The sequence below is a fragment of the Salvelinus namaycush genome, chromosome 35, assembly GCF_016432855.1.
Source record: "Salvelinus namaycush isolate Seneca chromosome 35, SaNama_1.0, whole genome shotgun sequence".
In the NCBI taxonomy this organism is placed as follows: Eukaryota; Metazoa; Chordata; class Actinopteri; order Salmoniformes; family Salmonidae; genus Salvelinus; species Salvelinus namaycush.
Genome location: NC_052341.1, coordinates 6,007,324 through 6,021,321, shown reverse-complemented (window position 1 = coordinate 6,021,321; position 13,998 = coordinate 6,007,324). Strand labels below are relative to the sequence as shown.

General features: G+C 42.0%; 1 protein-coding gene across 1 annotated transcript; it reads left to right on the top strand.

Moving 5' to 3' along the window:
• Positions 1-10,505: 10,505 nt before the first annotated feature.
• On the top strand, positions 10,506-13,390 carry LOC120029955 (homeobox protein Nkx-2.5-like). The gene is made up of 2 exons (XM_038975264.1): positions 10,506-11,158; positions 12,230-13,390. Exons 1-2 carry the CDS (start codon positions 10,774-10,776, stop codon positions 12,865-12,867), a joined length of 1,023 nt encoding a protein of 340 aa, XP_038831192.1. The 5' UTR covers positions 10,506-10,773; the 3' UTR covers positions 12,868-13,390.
• Positions 13,391-13,998: the final 608 nt, after the last annotated feature.

The following is a 13,998-nucleotide window of genomic DNA, read 5'->3' as shown; positions in this document are numbered from 1 at the left end:
AAACAAAAGATAACTATTGTAAAATATGTGTCCGTAAAATGTATATAGTTTGTATGAGCTGGAAGTAGAAGCATAAGAGTTGTTGTCCATTAGTTTACTCCAGTTATGGCAGGGCTGGTAGGGTTAGGGGAAAATAATAAAGGAAAATATATTACAAAATATTGATATATTTTATATATACACTACCGTTTAAAAGTTTGCAGTCACTTAGAAATGTCCTTGTTTTTGAAAGAAAAGCTATTTTTTTGTCCATGACAATAACATCACATTGATCAGAAATACAGTGTAGACATTAAATAGTACCCGCAAAACACCAGTCTCAACATCAACAGTGAAGAGGCGACTCCGGGATGCTGGCCTTCTAGGCAGAGTTGCAAAGAAAAAGCCATATCTCAGACTGACCAATAAAAAGATTAAGATGGGCAAAAGAACACAGACACTGGACACTCTACCTACAGTGCTGTATTAGCCAATGCAATTTTAGTAAAGCAGTGTCAACATTGAATTAAGTAACAGTAAAATGTATTTTTAAAGAAAAGAGAATCATATCAAAAGTAATGTACGCCTTGCATTGTGAAAGGCAATTACTTTACAGTATATAAACATGGATTTCCAGATCAAACACTTATTAAGTTTGGTGAAAAAGTGTCAGTATGGTTTTGTGTGTTGTACTTAGTCAATTGAAAATGTTCTTAGACTTTTGAAACAGCTGCCTTTTGGATGATCTGTTTTGAGTGTTGTACTAAGAGTTGTGAAAAAGTATCACAGACGTGTGAAAACTGCACCAAAGCGATACAAAAAAGTAAGTTAGCTAGCTAGGTACGAGCACCACATATCATCCGTAATTACATGTTTTCCTCAATAAAGCTGTGAAAAGTCAGTGCTAGTAAGATAAGCCAAGTGCTAGTGCAGGAAAGTTATGGGTGTTATTTTTATTTATTTTTTCCCACACACACACTCTACTGTGTTTTTCACAGCAGTTTCTGTATCTCTATAGCCCTGTGCGCGAGGCAGTGGGGAGGATAAGCATATTTATGTTGCATGCTTCCTCCTATACTACTGCATTCCACCCCCCAACCCCCAACCCCACACACAGACTGAACATGTCTCATTCCCAGTGTCATAGATCACAGCCTTACAGGCCTCACATCCCCTACTAGTGGGTCATATATACAAACACACACCTGCCGGACCAAGGCCGCCTGGAGACTACAGCTGCCTGAGTGATGAGTTCCACAGGGGTAGCGGTCTGGGGGGGTCTGGAGGCCTAACCTCACTTCCTCCTCTGGTTCACAGACAGACCTCCGACCCTGATGCTGTTCTGGTTGTGGTTTGTAAACTTCGCCCATGAGATGAACTTTTGACCTTTCTTCTTACCCACCAAATAATGAAACTGTATTTGTGCTGTGTTTCTACTGTATTGACACCAATCTACAACCTATAGGAACCAATCCCCAACCCAGGATTGTTCTGCAACTCATCAGTGGGTCCACACTCCCTACCCACCGTTGGAGAACGGTTGAACCACTGGCTAGTGTGACCCAGGAGTGTGGACGAGAGCTGGGTTGCATTGAACTCTGGTCCCAGGCCGAGTTCCCCTCCAGCCATGTCCTTTCCTCCAAAGAGACGGAGGCCATCCGTCATGCTGGCCCGTGCAGACACACAATGGCCTGGGCCTTTTACCCAGTGCTCAGCCCCTCTCACACACCCTGCTGATAACACACGGCTTCCGGCACCTTGGAAGGGGACTGGAAGTGTCTCAACCACAACAGATATACAGTCTGGTCTCTGGCCTGCATATTCACTGGGATGATGCCAAGGTAAAATTGCTTAGGAGCTCTTTACAAGGTCGGTCAGGGTTATAGAGAAGATACGTTTTGTGATGTCTGTCAAATTATCAAATTATCAAATTAAATTATCAATGCCCACCTTTGCACTTCATACAATTTGAGTATTGTTCTTTAATAAGAAACCTATTTTGAGGGACATTTTGGGAACATTTCCCAATGCATTTGGTATTTGATAACAAGCTACTCTCCATTGGTGTAATGCATCTTACAGACCTGTCAAGTCCTCCAACCTAGATACCCTCACCCCCCTCATCAACCCTACAATGCATCACTCTGACGCTCTTTACACCTTCTTCTGGGAAAAGACACCACATATATGGTACTATTTCCATCTAAGTTAAGTTAACACAAACAATACTCTCTCTATAACAGACTATGGAACATTTTCCCACGTACTCTTTAGGTGATCCACTGTCTTAATGAAGAAGCTACTGGATGTAATGTCCTTGCCTACTCAAAGCAATTTGTATCAACAACTTCATGTTTAAGAACATCACCAGTGCTGTACTCTCCAACCCTTAACCCAGGGAGAGCTCTAAACTACAGTATAGGCCTGCATCTCTCAATCTAGTCTAGAGGGACTGTCCCTAAAGGTTAGTCTGCTGTTTGTGTGTGTGTGTGTGTGTGTGTGTGTGTGTGTGTGTGTGTGTGTGTGTGTGTGTGTGTGTGTGTGTGTGTGTGTGTGTGTATGTGTGTGTGTATGTGTGTATGTGTGTATGTGTGTGTGTGTGTGTGTGTGTGTGTGTGTGTGTGTGTGTGTGTGTGTGTGTGTGTGTGTGTGTGTGTGTGTGTGTGTATTGTGTGTGTCGCCCTCCCAGAGTGCAAGTGACCCTGGACAACACCCTGTTGTTATCTGCAAACATCAAGTTAGTGACTCGCTCCTGCAGCTTCATGACAGGTATTCCCAAACCGGGGTACACACGCAATGCTGTCGGGGGTACGCCAAATAAAAATGTGATACACATTTTTTTTAAATATAGAAATATTTTTATTTTTTATTTTTTACATTTTCAGACAGTACATTTATATTTTCCAACGGGGCTATACATTTGGGTGAGGTTTTTTTCTCGCCTGAGTAGATGTTTTGAAACAATTACTGATTCGCATTCAAGCCAGTGAATTATATGCGTTACAGCTGGATGAGTCAATAGATGTCGCCGGCCTGGCACAGCTCCTGGTATATGTCCATTACGTTTATGGGGGGTCAATTAAGGAAGAAATCGTCTTCTGCAAACCACTGGAAACCAGGACAACAGGATAGGATATGTTTAAAGTACTGGACAGCTTTGTGACATCAAATGGACTTTGGTGGTCAAGATGTGTTGGTAACTGTACTGATGGCGCAAAAGCCATGACAGAGAGACATAGTGGAGTGGTAACTCGTGTGCAAGCAATTGCTCCTGACGCCACTTGGGTACACTGCAGCATCCCCTGAGAGGCTCTTGCTGCCAAGGGAATGCCTGACAGCTTGAAAGACGTTTTGGACACTACAGTGAAAATTGTTAACTTTATTAAAGCAAGGCCCCTGAACTCTTCTGTATTTTCTGCATTATGCAATGATATGGGCAGGAATCATGTAACACTTTTATAACATACAGAAGTGCGCTGGTTATGAAGGGGCAAAGTATTGACATGTTTTTTTAATTGAGAGATGAGCTTAAAGTTTTCTTTACTGACCATCATTTTCACTTGTCTGACCGCTTGCATGATGACGAGTTTCTCACACGACTGGCCTATCTGGGTGATGTTTTTTCTCGCCTGAATGATCTGAATCTAAGATTACAGGGACTCTCCGCAATGTGCGGGACAAAATTGAGGCTATGATTAAGAAGTTGAGGCTATGATTAAGAAGTTGGAGCTCTTCTCTGTCTGCATTAACAAGGACAACACACAAGTCTTAGGACAATGTCAAACGTGATATAGCGAAGCACCTGAGTGAGTTGGGTGCGCAATTACACAGGTACTTTCCAGAAACGGACGACACAAACAACTGGATTTGTTATCCCTTTCACACCCTGCCTCCAGTCCACTTACCGATATCTGAACAAGAGAGCCTCGTCAAAAATTGAATTTAATCAGAAGCCACTGCCAGATATCTGGATAGGGCTGCGCTCAGAGTTTCTTGCCTTGGCAAATCGCGCTGTTAAGACACTGATGCCCTTTGCAAGCACGTACCTATGTGAGTTTATATTCTCGGCTCACACTAGCATGAAAACGAAATACAGGCACAGACTGTGTGTGGAAAATGATTTAAGACTGAGACTCTCTCCAACACAACCTGGGGCGGCAGGTAGCCTAGTGGTTAGAGTGTTGGACTAGTAACCGAAAGGATGCAAGTTTGAATCCCTGAGCTGACAAGGTACAAATCTGTCATTCTGCCCCTGAACCCACTGTTCCTAGGCCGTCATTGAAAATAAGAATTTGTTCTTAACTGACTTGCCTAGTTAAATAAAGGGTAAATAAAAAACAACCCAACATTGCAGAGTTATGTGCATCCTTTCAAGCACACCCTTCTCATTACCCTGTGGTGAGTTATTCACAACTTTTGATGAACAAATAAGGTTTATGTAAGATGGCTAAATAAAGAGCAAAATTATTGATTATTATATTGTTATTATTTGTGCCCTGGTCCTATAAGACCTCTTTGTCACTTCCCACGAGCCGGGTTGTGACAAAAACTCACACTCATTCTTATGTTTAATAAATGTATCGTATAGTCTGTGTGTGTGGCAGGCTTACAATGATGGCAAAAAAACAACATTTGAGAGTGAGCTGACCCTGGTGCTAGAGGGGGTACGCAGCTGGAGGTTGAATGTTTGAAGGGGTATGGGACTATAAAAAGTTTGGGAACCACTGTTCTACAACATCAGTAGAGTAGGACCCCACCTCACACAGGAAGCGGCGCAGGTCCTAATCCAGGCACTTGTCCTCTCCCGTCTAAACTACTGCAACTCGTTGTTGGCTGGGTTCTCCTCTTGTGTCATCAAACCCCTGCAACTTATCCAGAACGCTGCAGCCTGGTTTTGAACCTTCCCAAGTTCTCCCATGTCACCCTGCTCCTCCACACAACGACTGGCTTCCAGTCGAAGCTTGCATCCACTACAAGACCATGGTACTTGCCCACAGAACAGCAAAAGGATCTGCCTCTCCCTACCTTCAGGCTATGATCAAACTCCACACCCCAACCCGAGCACTCCGTTCTGCCACCTCAGGTCTCTTGGCCCTCCTACCCCTACGAGAGGGCAGCTTTTGCTCAGCTCAGCCCAGTCCAAACTTTTCTCTGTCCTGGCGCCCCAATGGTGGATCCAGCTTCCCCCCTGAAACTAGGACAGCAGAGTCCCTGCCCATCTGTCTGCTATATTACTAAAATGTGAATGTAAAATGTGTGTGTGTGTGTGTGTGTGTGTGTGTGTGTGTGTGTGTGTGTGTGTGTGTGTGTGTGTGTGTGTGTGTGTGTGTGTGTGTGTGTGTGTGTGTGTGTGTGTGTGTGTGTGTGTGTGTGTGTGTGTGTGTAGGTGTTAGCCTTCTTATGTCAGAGAGAACAGGCGCTAACATGTGGAAGTTGGCCAGGCGGGATGACTGGCGCTTCATCAAACCTTGTTGAGCTACATGTAACTCTATATTTTATGAATGTAATTATGTCTGTGTAATTATCTTAATTATGTCTGTGTAATTATCTTAATTATGTCTGTGTAATTATCTTATGGAGAGACAGTGAGACACCTACTTTAGTCATTCGTGAGTTGATGTGAATTAGTGCTACTAGCTACATTGCAAATGAAATAAATGTACTTGCACTGTTTTCTGCTCCCCAGTGTGATATGATGTTTGTTCTGACTTTATTTCATTACATTTTTTATACAGCTCCTGTGCTTCATTTGGAGGAACATCTCTTAAAGATGTTTAATTGTTCTGCTGACTACCCTGTCTGTCTTTTAAGTGTTTCTTGGGCTGAAGATTGAGACATAGGAAACCTTGGGCTTGAGGTCCATCCTTATAGGCATATGTCTTTACCTCTCGGCTCTGTCTTGCCCTGACCTCCCAGCCTGACCTCCACCTATCCGAATCATGATTGAGATGTTGTATCGGCGTGTCAATGTCACATCCACCTCAGGTCGCCTCCCGGACACCATGGCGGGTCCTCCTGGGGTTTGTTAGAGACCGGAAACAGGCTCTTCCGCCCCGTAAACACGGAGCTGAGCTCGGGACAGCGGCAGGGCTGAGGTAGCACGCAAGGAGCACTGATAAGGTTAACAGCTATTCCCTTCTCTCTGGGAAAGCTACGTTCCTAGCGGGGGGCGGTGGCCCCTATGTGACCAGTGTGTAAATGTCTTAGTTTATAGTTTATTAATGCCTTAGTCTGTTTTCTTTGACAGATTTATGTCTAAATCATGACCATTGGCGCTGCCAGGACGCACGTGATGAATCGAGCTTTGCCTATCTGTTGAAGTTTTATTTCGATTTATAGGTCTATTATTGCAGTCATTACAATGATATCTGTAAATACAATTCACGTTGAAGTTTAATTTCGTTTAAGTTTTATTTCGATGTATATTATGGAGTCATTTTGCCAATGGTACTCTATCTTTATATATATATATATATATATATATATATATATATATATATATATATATATATATATATATATATATATATATATATATATATAGAGAGAGAGAGAGGGAGAGAGAGAGAGAGAGAGAGAGAGAGAGAGAGAGAGAGAGAGAGAGAGAGAGAGAGAGAGAGAGAGAGAGAGAGAGAGAGAGAGAGAGAGAGAGAGAGAGAGAGAGAGAGAGAGAGGGAGAGATGTTTATTAAGAATAGTATTAGGCTAAATGTTGTAAGGACGAAATGAATTGGCCTCTTCAGAACACTTTCAATTATCTCATTATTATAACCCCATTCATCCCCGTGTTTGTTTTCACAAAGCTGAAAAGTGGATAATTACAATGGAAGGACGTGCGTATTGGATGAAATATAAATAAAACTGTTAGCTATTTGCACGTATGACTGTAATAGGCTTTTGGATAAAAGCGTCTGCTAAATGGCATTCTTTCTTCAGTCTTTCTAAACGTTACATTAGCTGTGGCGTTTTCTGTAGGCTAATGCTTTAGGCCTAATGTTGCTCGATTGTTTGTTTTTAACTTAATTATGCCGTATCTCGACCTGCGTTGTGTGTGTGTGTGTGTGTGTGTGTGTGTGTGTGTGTGTGTGTGTGTGTGTGTGTGTGTGTGTGTGTGTGTGTGTGTGTGTGTGTGTGTGTGTGTGTGCGCGCGCGTGCGCGTGCGTCGGTGCTAATAACACCATTAGCAAGGTGCATTAGTGATCCGTGACGCTTAGCTGACCAGGGAGGGCAGAGGCCGCGAGGTTGCTCTGATTGACACGATAATAGCTGTTAAACACAAACTTAAACAACATTAACTCGACAAAACGCGATAGAAGGACATCAAAACTAGTATAATTAACCTAAAAATCGCACATTATAGAAACGGGACTCGTTTTTGCCCTATAGGTCAATGCAAATTAATATTTGTGTAACTCTTATGCTATTCTATTAGGCTATTTAAATAATAATATTGCTTGGTGGTATGATGAGGTATAGAGATATAAACCTAAAATCATTCGTCAGAAAGTAACCGACTTTACAGTCAAACCATACCGCCTAGGATCCTGATGTCAGCAGTGGTGAGATAGGCCTATCTCATGATGAAGTAGAAATATCTCTAGCAACCATGTCTGCCTGCCTCGCACTATTGAACACACGCCGTCAGAGCGTATTTAGGCCCGGAGAAAGGAAAATACTCGACATTATCTCTCCCATAACAGTTCACACATATTATCACAAACGTTATTTTGCCATGGCTTGTAAAAGTGAAGTATTACAATTGTAAATAAACAGACGGGTGTAAACCTTTGGCTCACCCGGTCGTGTTTTGGGAGTCAATAAATCCACCTAAATGCATGTGTAGGCTACATTTTATGCGTCCCTAAAGTAGGCTAGGTTAAAATACCATAAACAACCTCTGTTTCAGTCAGATTGCTCCACATTATCCTTGCGGCGTAACCACATTGCAGTTAGCCAATATAGGCTAATACAAGCAACTAAAACCGTAATGGAGGACTTTGTTTTGGGAAACACAAGTACACGGATGGTGTTTATAGCCTTCCCCTTACCCTCCCCCTCTCTCCCCTTGTACTCTCTTCCCGTCTTTCCCTTCTCCATCTCTCAAATGGGCAGTTTTAAAGACATACATCTTGAGTGGCTGGGGGAGACGCTCCTCTAATCTAAACAGCACTCTGCTGATGGCGAGCGGATGGGATTATTATTGTCTTTCTCTCCCCCTTTCTCCGCATGGTTTAGGCGCTACCGGGGCTTTTGTCCCTGGCGCCTGTCCTGGCCACTGTAGACAGGCGACGAGAGGAGAGGAGAGGTGTAGCATTACAACTAATACAACATCTCTGATTTGCTCTCTGGAACTACGATGAAGTTTGCTCGCAGACAGTGGGACAGATATTACTGAGAAGACATATAATACATCAATACAGTGTGTGTGTGTGTGTGTGTGTGTGTGTGTGTGTGTGTGTGTGTGTGTGTGTGTGTGTGTGTGTGTGTGTGTGTGTGTGTGTGTGTGTGTGTGTGTGTGTGTGTGTGTGTGTTCCACTGTATTGTATCATCGTCCATGTATGGGTCTAATTGTTTATGTTGTACAGTCTAGGCCCCTCTCCTGCATCTGTCTTGAGACTAAGACGTATATGGTCCAAATGAGAGGACCAAGGCATTCAGAAAAGTTAATAATATTGCAAAGTTATAAAACATCTCAACACAAATAGTCGCAGTGTGCTCTGTTTTCTGTCTGTCCTCGGCGAGAGGCGAATGGAGTCAGCAGACCCAGTGGATAATATAGGGTGAGAAACTGTCAGGTCTGGATCCTGTCCACATACACATGCAGCCAAAATCTACATAATAAACTGCGTGTTTTACTTTCAGTCGTGAACCAATCAACTAGGCCAAAAACATATATTCAAAACATTATTAAAAACAAATATTAAAGCCTTTAATATAGCCTTTAATATAGCCTTCAATATAGCCTTTAATATAGTCTTTAGTGTAGCCTTTAGTGTAGCCTTCAATATAGCCTTTAATATAGCCTTTAATATAGCCTTTAATATAGTCTTTAATATAGCCTTTAATATGGCCTTCAATATAGCCTTTAATATAGCCTTCAATATAGCCTTCAATATAGCCTTCAATATAGCCTTTAATATAGCCTTTAATATAGTCTTTAATATAGCCAAATCTGACTATTTAGAGTTGTTGGTTGACTGCAGACATCTTGGACTTGGTCACATAATTTTATAGGCTAGCTATATCCACATTGGTAAGTGAAATTGTTCCAATTTAGATTAGCCAATATGTTTAAAAAAACTTCAGAGCTATATGTTTGACTTCATCAATTCAAACGAGAAATGAATTACTCACACAAGCATGCAAAGTGACAGACTGCGAAATAACAGCGTAAATGCCTGTAGGCCTAATTGTAGTCCTAATATTATTATTCATAAGTATGCCTATTATTATAATTTGGATCAATTTAATATACATAGAATCTATAGGCTACGTTTGATTATCATATTTTCAACACAATTCTATGAAATAAAATATGGAAATGTTTCTTCCAACTCTAAGCGCCGATATGATGCAAACTAAAATGTGTTTGAGTTAATGCGGCGCTTTACAGTTTGCCAGGATTCCCTTGTAAGTCTTTATTTATTTGTTGTATTAAAGTATGGAGAAAATATCAGTATTTTGTTTTTCAAAAATACGAGGTGCCCATCCCCCCCAACCCCCCACCCCCTCCACACACACACATTATTATCCAATCCGCGGTGTGTGGAAAGAGGAAAATGAGATTTGTATTATCTAAGAGTTTGTGATGATCGGAAGAGTAGCCTTGAGAGAGATAAAGAGTGGCTTAAATCGGAAACAAGACTGATAGCAACAGATAATGAATGTGTCGTTAATAAGCTGTCGTTAATAACCTATCCGTATTCCTCTATCCGTATTCCTCTTATCAGCAGATACGTTTTATTAGCCTATTAAAACAGTCAAAAAGAAACATTCTCAACCGTGCAGGCCTGCACACACACTGACTCAACTTTCTCTCTCAAGACACACATTCTTCTTCCATTTGTATAATGAGGACGGCTACAACTATGTTGAGTTCATTATAGTTTCAGACGGTTACTATTCCATTTTTACATAATTCAATGTGGACTATATGCAAACCATGATAAAAACAGGTTTCCTACCTGTCCATATACTGCATGGAGCGTTTCTGAGGGCTGATACCAGATTCACATTATTCTTGCCTAGATCCTACTTATTTTAAATGTCCAATTGAAATAACGCGATGTGTTTATTTCGGCGTAGGAATCCTGTAACATAATAAAACATTTCAATAGTTGCTACTTGATAATCTTCTCTAAACGCTAAATACAGAGAAGAGCTTGCGCCCTCGCGCCATGCAGTCACCCATCCCATTTTCTCGTGACGTAACGGAGAAAGGAGCGTCTGTCTTGGGTCCGCCAACAAAACAGAAACTGGGTCTAACCAAATCCCTCAGCTAGCTAAACACACACAGCAGCCGAGGCAGAGAGCACAGAGTAGAGAGATGAGAGCTGTCACTTCACGAAACAAGCCAGTCCTCCTTCGCATAACTCCACGAATAAAAAGCAAGGCGCAGCAATCCTTAAGGCAACTGTAGGTTTTTTTCTCAGAGACGAATAGACCCCCTTTTGGATCCGTTTACCTTCAATACCGTCTATCCAAACAAACACCTGCTTGAGGAGTTCTTTATGCTCGGATGAGCCACTTCACCAAGGGACTATAATTCCTACTTCATGTGAACGAATCGGAGCCTATGATAATAATGCTTCCTAGCCCTGTTATTTCTGCCTCCACCACGCCGTTCTCAGTCAAGGACATACTGAAGTTGGAGCTTCAGCAGCATGCTCAACAACAGCGGCTTGCCTCACACCTTGGGCCGCCCCATGAGCGCTCTCACCCGGGTCCACAGCAGCACCAATACAACCTCCAGTCGCCCCCGTCTTGTATGCTGGCCGGCAGGGACAGCCCCAGCCCCGGGCTCTCGGAAGAAGAGGAGAGGATGGCCTACCTGAGTAGTCTGACGGTTCAGGAGCGGCTAATGGAGACGGGTCTAGCAGGGGAGATATTCATTTCCCCGGGGCTGCAGGGACATTCAGCCGACACCAGCCTGGAGGTTGAGCAAGAGGACATAGACGCCAGTGAGTGGGTGATTCCTGGATTAGCAGCATAACCTATCCATTTAATTCTGAAAGAAAGTATTATATTATATTATTTTAGGTTCAGTAGTATTGCAGTAGTCTAGGTTATCAGTCTCATGTATTACAGTCGATTACATGATAATACACCCATAATGCACCCATTAATATAGGCCTAATTCATTCATATTTATTCTTCCATTTAACTAGACTACCTCAGACTAGACTACTTCAGTTTAACGACGATGTCATCTACATGCAGGGATCATATGTAAATAAAGGATCAATCGTTTTGGAGAAGAAAAACTATGCATGGCCGAATCACCAGATATAATACAATCCTAAATGATCAGTTTTATAAAATAATTTAAAGAGACATGTTTTTTTGTTATTGTCAGCTACACACTTAGGCTACACAATGAGCTGAAATGACTAGACTACCGTATTTGTTCTACACAATTGTCCTATTATTGGACCAACTTTAACAAGGCCCTAATTATTTAATGTATTTACTGATTGAATATGCTTGAATATTACCTAATTATTTAATGTATTTACAGATTGAATATGTTTGAATATTACCTAATTATTTAATGTATTTACTGATTGAATATGCTTGAATATTACCTAATTATTTAATGTATTTACTGATTGAATATGCTTGAATATTACCTAATTATTTAATGTATTTACTGATTGAATAGGCTTGAATATTACCTAATTATTTAATGTATTTAGGCCTACCCTTTATTCAGAGGATTCCATTAAGATAAAAAAAGAAACACATACGACATGACGACATGAAAACAACTATATTTCAAGAACAAACATAGGTATCTGATTTAATTTCCCTTTGTGGTTAATTGATATTCGTGTAATTGATTAGCCAAATAATCCACTCTGCTGGTATCCAATGTCTTAATCAGTGCCTATGGAAATTATAGAAAACACAAGCAAAAACAGCAAGGAGCCTACTGCGGACCTCCAGGATTAGAATATCTGTTATGTATAGCACATTTAGATTCATCTGTCAAAGTTAGATGACTAAAATCCCCCTCTCCTCTATTTCTCCAGAAGCTTGTGGCGCAATGGGGGTGAGGGCCTGTGAGGAGTCCCCGCAGGCGCACTCGGACTTGGAGAGACTCCCAAAACAGCAGAGGACCCGGCGGAAACCGCGCGTGCTCTTCTCCCAGGCGCAGGTGTTCGAGCTTGAGCGGCGCTTCAAGCAGCAGCGTTACCTATCCGCCCCCGAGAGGGAACACCTGGCGAACACTTTGAAACTGACCTCCACACAGGTCAAAATCTGGTTCCAGAACAGGAGGTATAAGTGTAAACGGCAGCGGCAGGACAAGACCCTAGAAATGGCCGGACACCCTCACCATCTTCCCCCACCTAGGAGAGTGGCAGTCCCGGTGCTGGTGCGGGATGGGAAGCCCTGCCTGGCTGGATCTCAGAACTATAATACATCCTACAGTGTTGGAGCGTGCAGCCCCTATAGTTATAACGGCTATCCGGCTTATTCTTACAATAATCCAGTGTATACTAACACATACTCATGCACGTACTCTAGCCTGCCTGCTCTAGCACCCAACTCTACTGCTAACGCTTTTATGAATATGGGTCTGGCGAACCTGGGCGCGTCGCAATCTCAGGCCCAAACACCACAGGGAACAGGCTGCCAAGGAACTCTGCAGGGCATTCGGGCCTGGTAGCTGAATGTGATGATCTGCTTGTTGATTAACAGTTGATGACGTCGATCACTAGCCTACAGTATTTTTGGGATAAGGGAAACCTGTCTGTGTCCCATGCAGCGAAATAGAAGGATTTCTCATTGAAAGCTGTCATATTGAGACTCGATCATCTTGTACGAATATATTAGTTGTTTCCTCATCAACGCGGCAAAAACATGTTTTTAAAAGTTGTTGGATTATTCCAGAGTCACTGTTGGATATAGATATATACTATGGCAACATTGCAGACGGACTAAAACGCGTGCGCAACCGTGCGTAATATGGCCTAAAAGCTGTTGGGTGCTTGTGAACCAAGGATGTGAATGGCAAACATTGGCAATGATTATATCTGAGCTCTTTACATCAGAAATATGACTTTACCAGTAGCCTACTTGGTCTTTACCAGTGAAAACATTATTCTTCAACAACATAATAGAAACTCCTTAAATAAAAGATCGAACATGTATGAGGATTATTTGTTGTTATTTCGAATTGACCATTTGCTGCTGCCTTTTTTAGTCACTTATTTGAGATATTCTGCACTTAAACAATGCCCGCTGCGGTTTTTAGAAAATAAGCATATATTGACAAATAAAGTGAAACATTTGGGTATCAAAAATCCGACATGTGTTGCTAATATTTTCTGAGGGAAAATATAATTGCCGTATCCTTACACTCTCCATCGCAGTTTCGAAAAGAGTTTATAATGCGGCTGACATATACTGTAACTGAAAGAGGGCGTTGGTACAGTTCAGTGTCCTATGTCGCTTTGTTTGTCTATAGGACCGCCAAATGCCATTACCACGAGGGGCATAAACGTTCTCTTGGGAACTTGCTAAGGGAAACACTATACACTTGCAATTGTGTGTGTGTGTGTGTGCGCGTGTGTGTGTGTGTGGAAGGGAGGGAGAAAGAAAGAAAGAATGAAAGAAAGAAAAAAGGAAGAAAGGAAGAGAAAGAAACCTTGCAAATGCCTTATGACATTTGTTTGTGGCTGGTTTTAAGTTGATAGAGAAATGAATAGCCGCGTTCTTTCAATCTCATTTCTAAAAGGTGTGCTGTGTTTGTAGTAGGCCCACACATACATATGTGCGCACTAATTTCGGATATATT

What these genes read in the sequence shown, in the direction of transcription:
- LOC120029955 (XM_038975264.1), top strand. Translation starts at nt 10,774, where the DNA reads ATGATAATAATGCTTCCTAGCCCTGTTATTTCTGCCTCCACCACGCCG. An exon ending in GCAAGAGGACATAGACGCCA is followed by an intron (nt 11,159 to 12,229) that starts GTGAGTGGGTGA and finishes CTATTTCTCCAG; the next exon opens with AAGCTTGTGGCGCAATGGGG.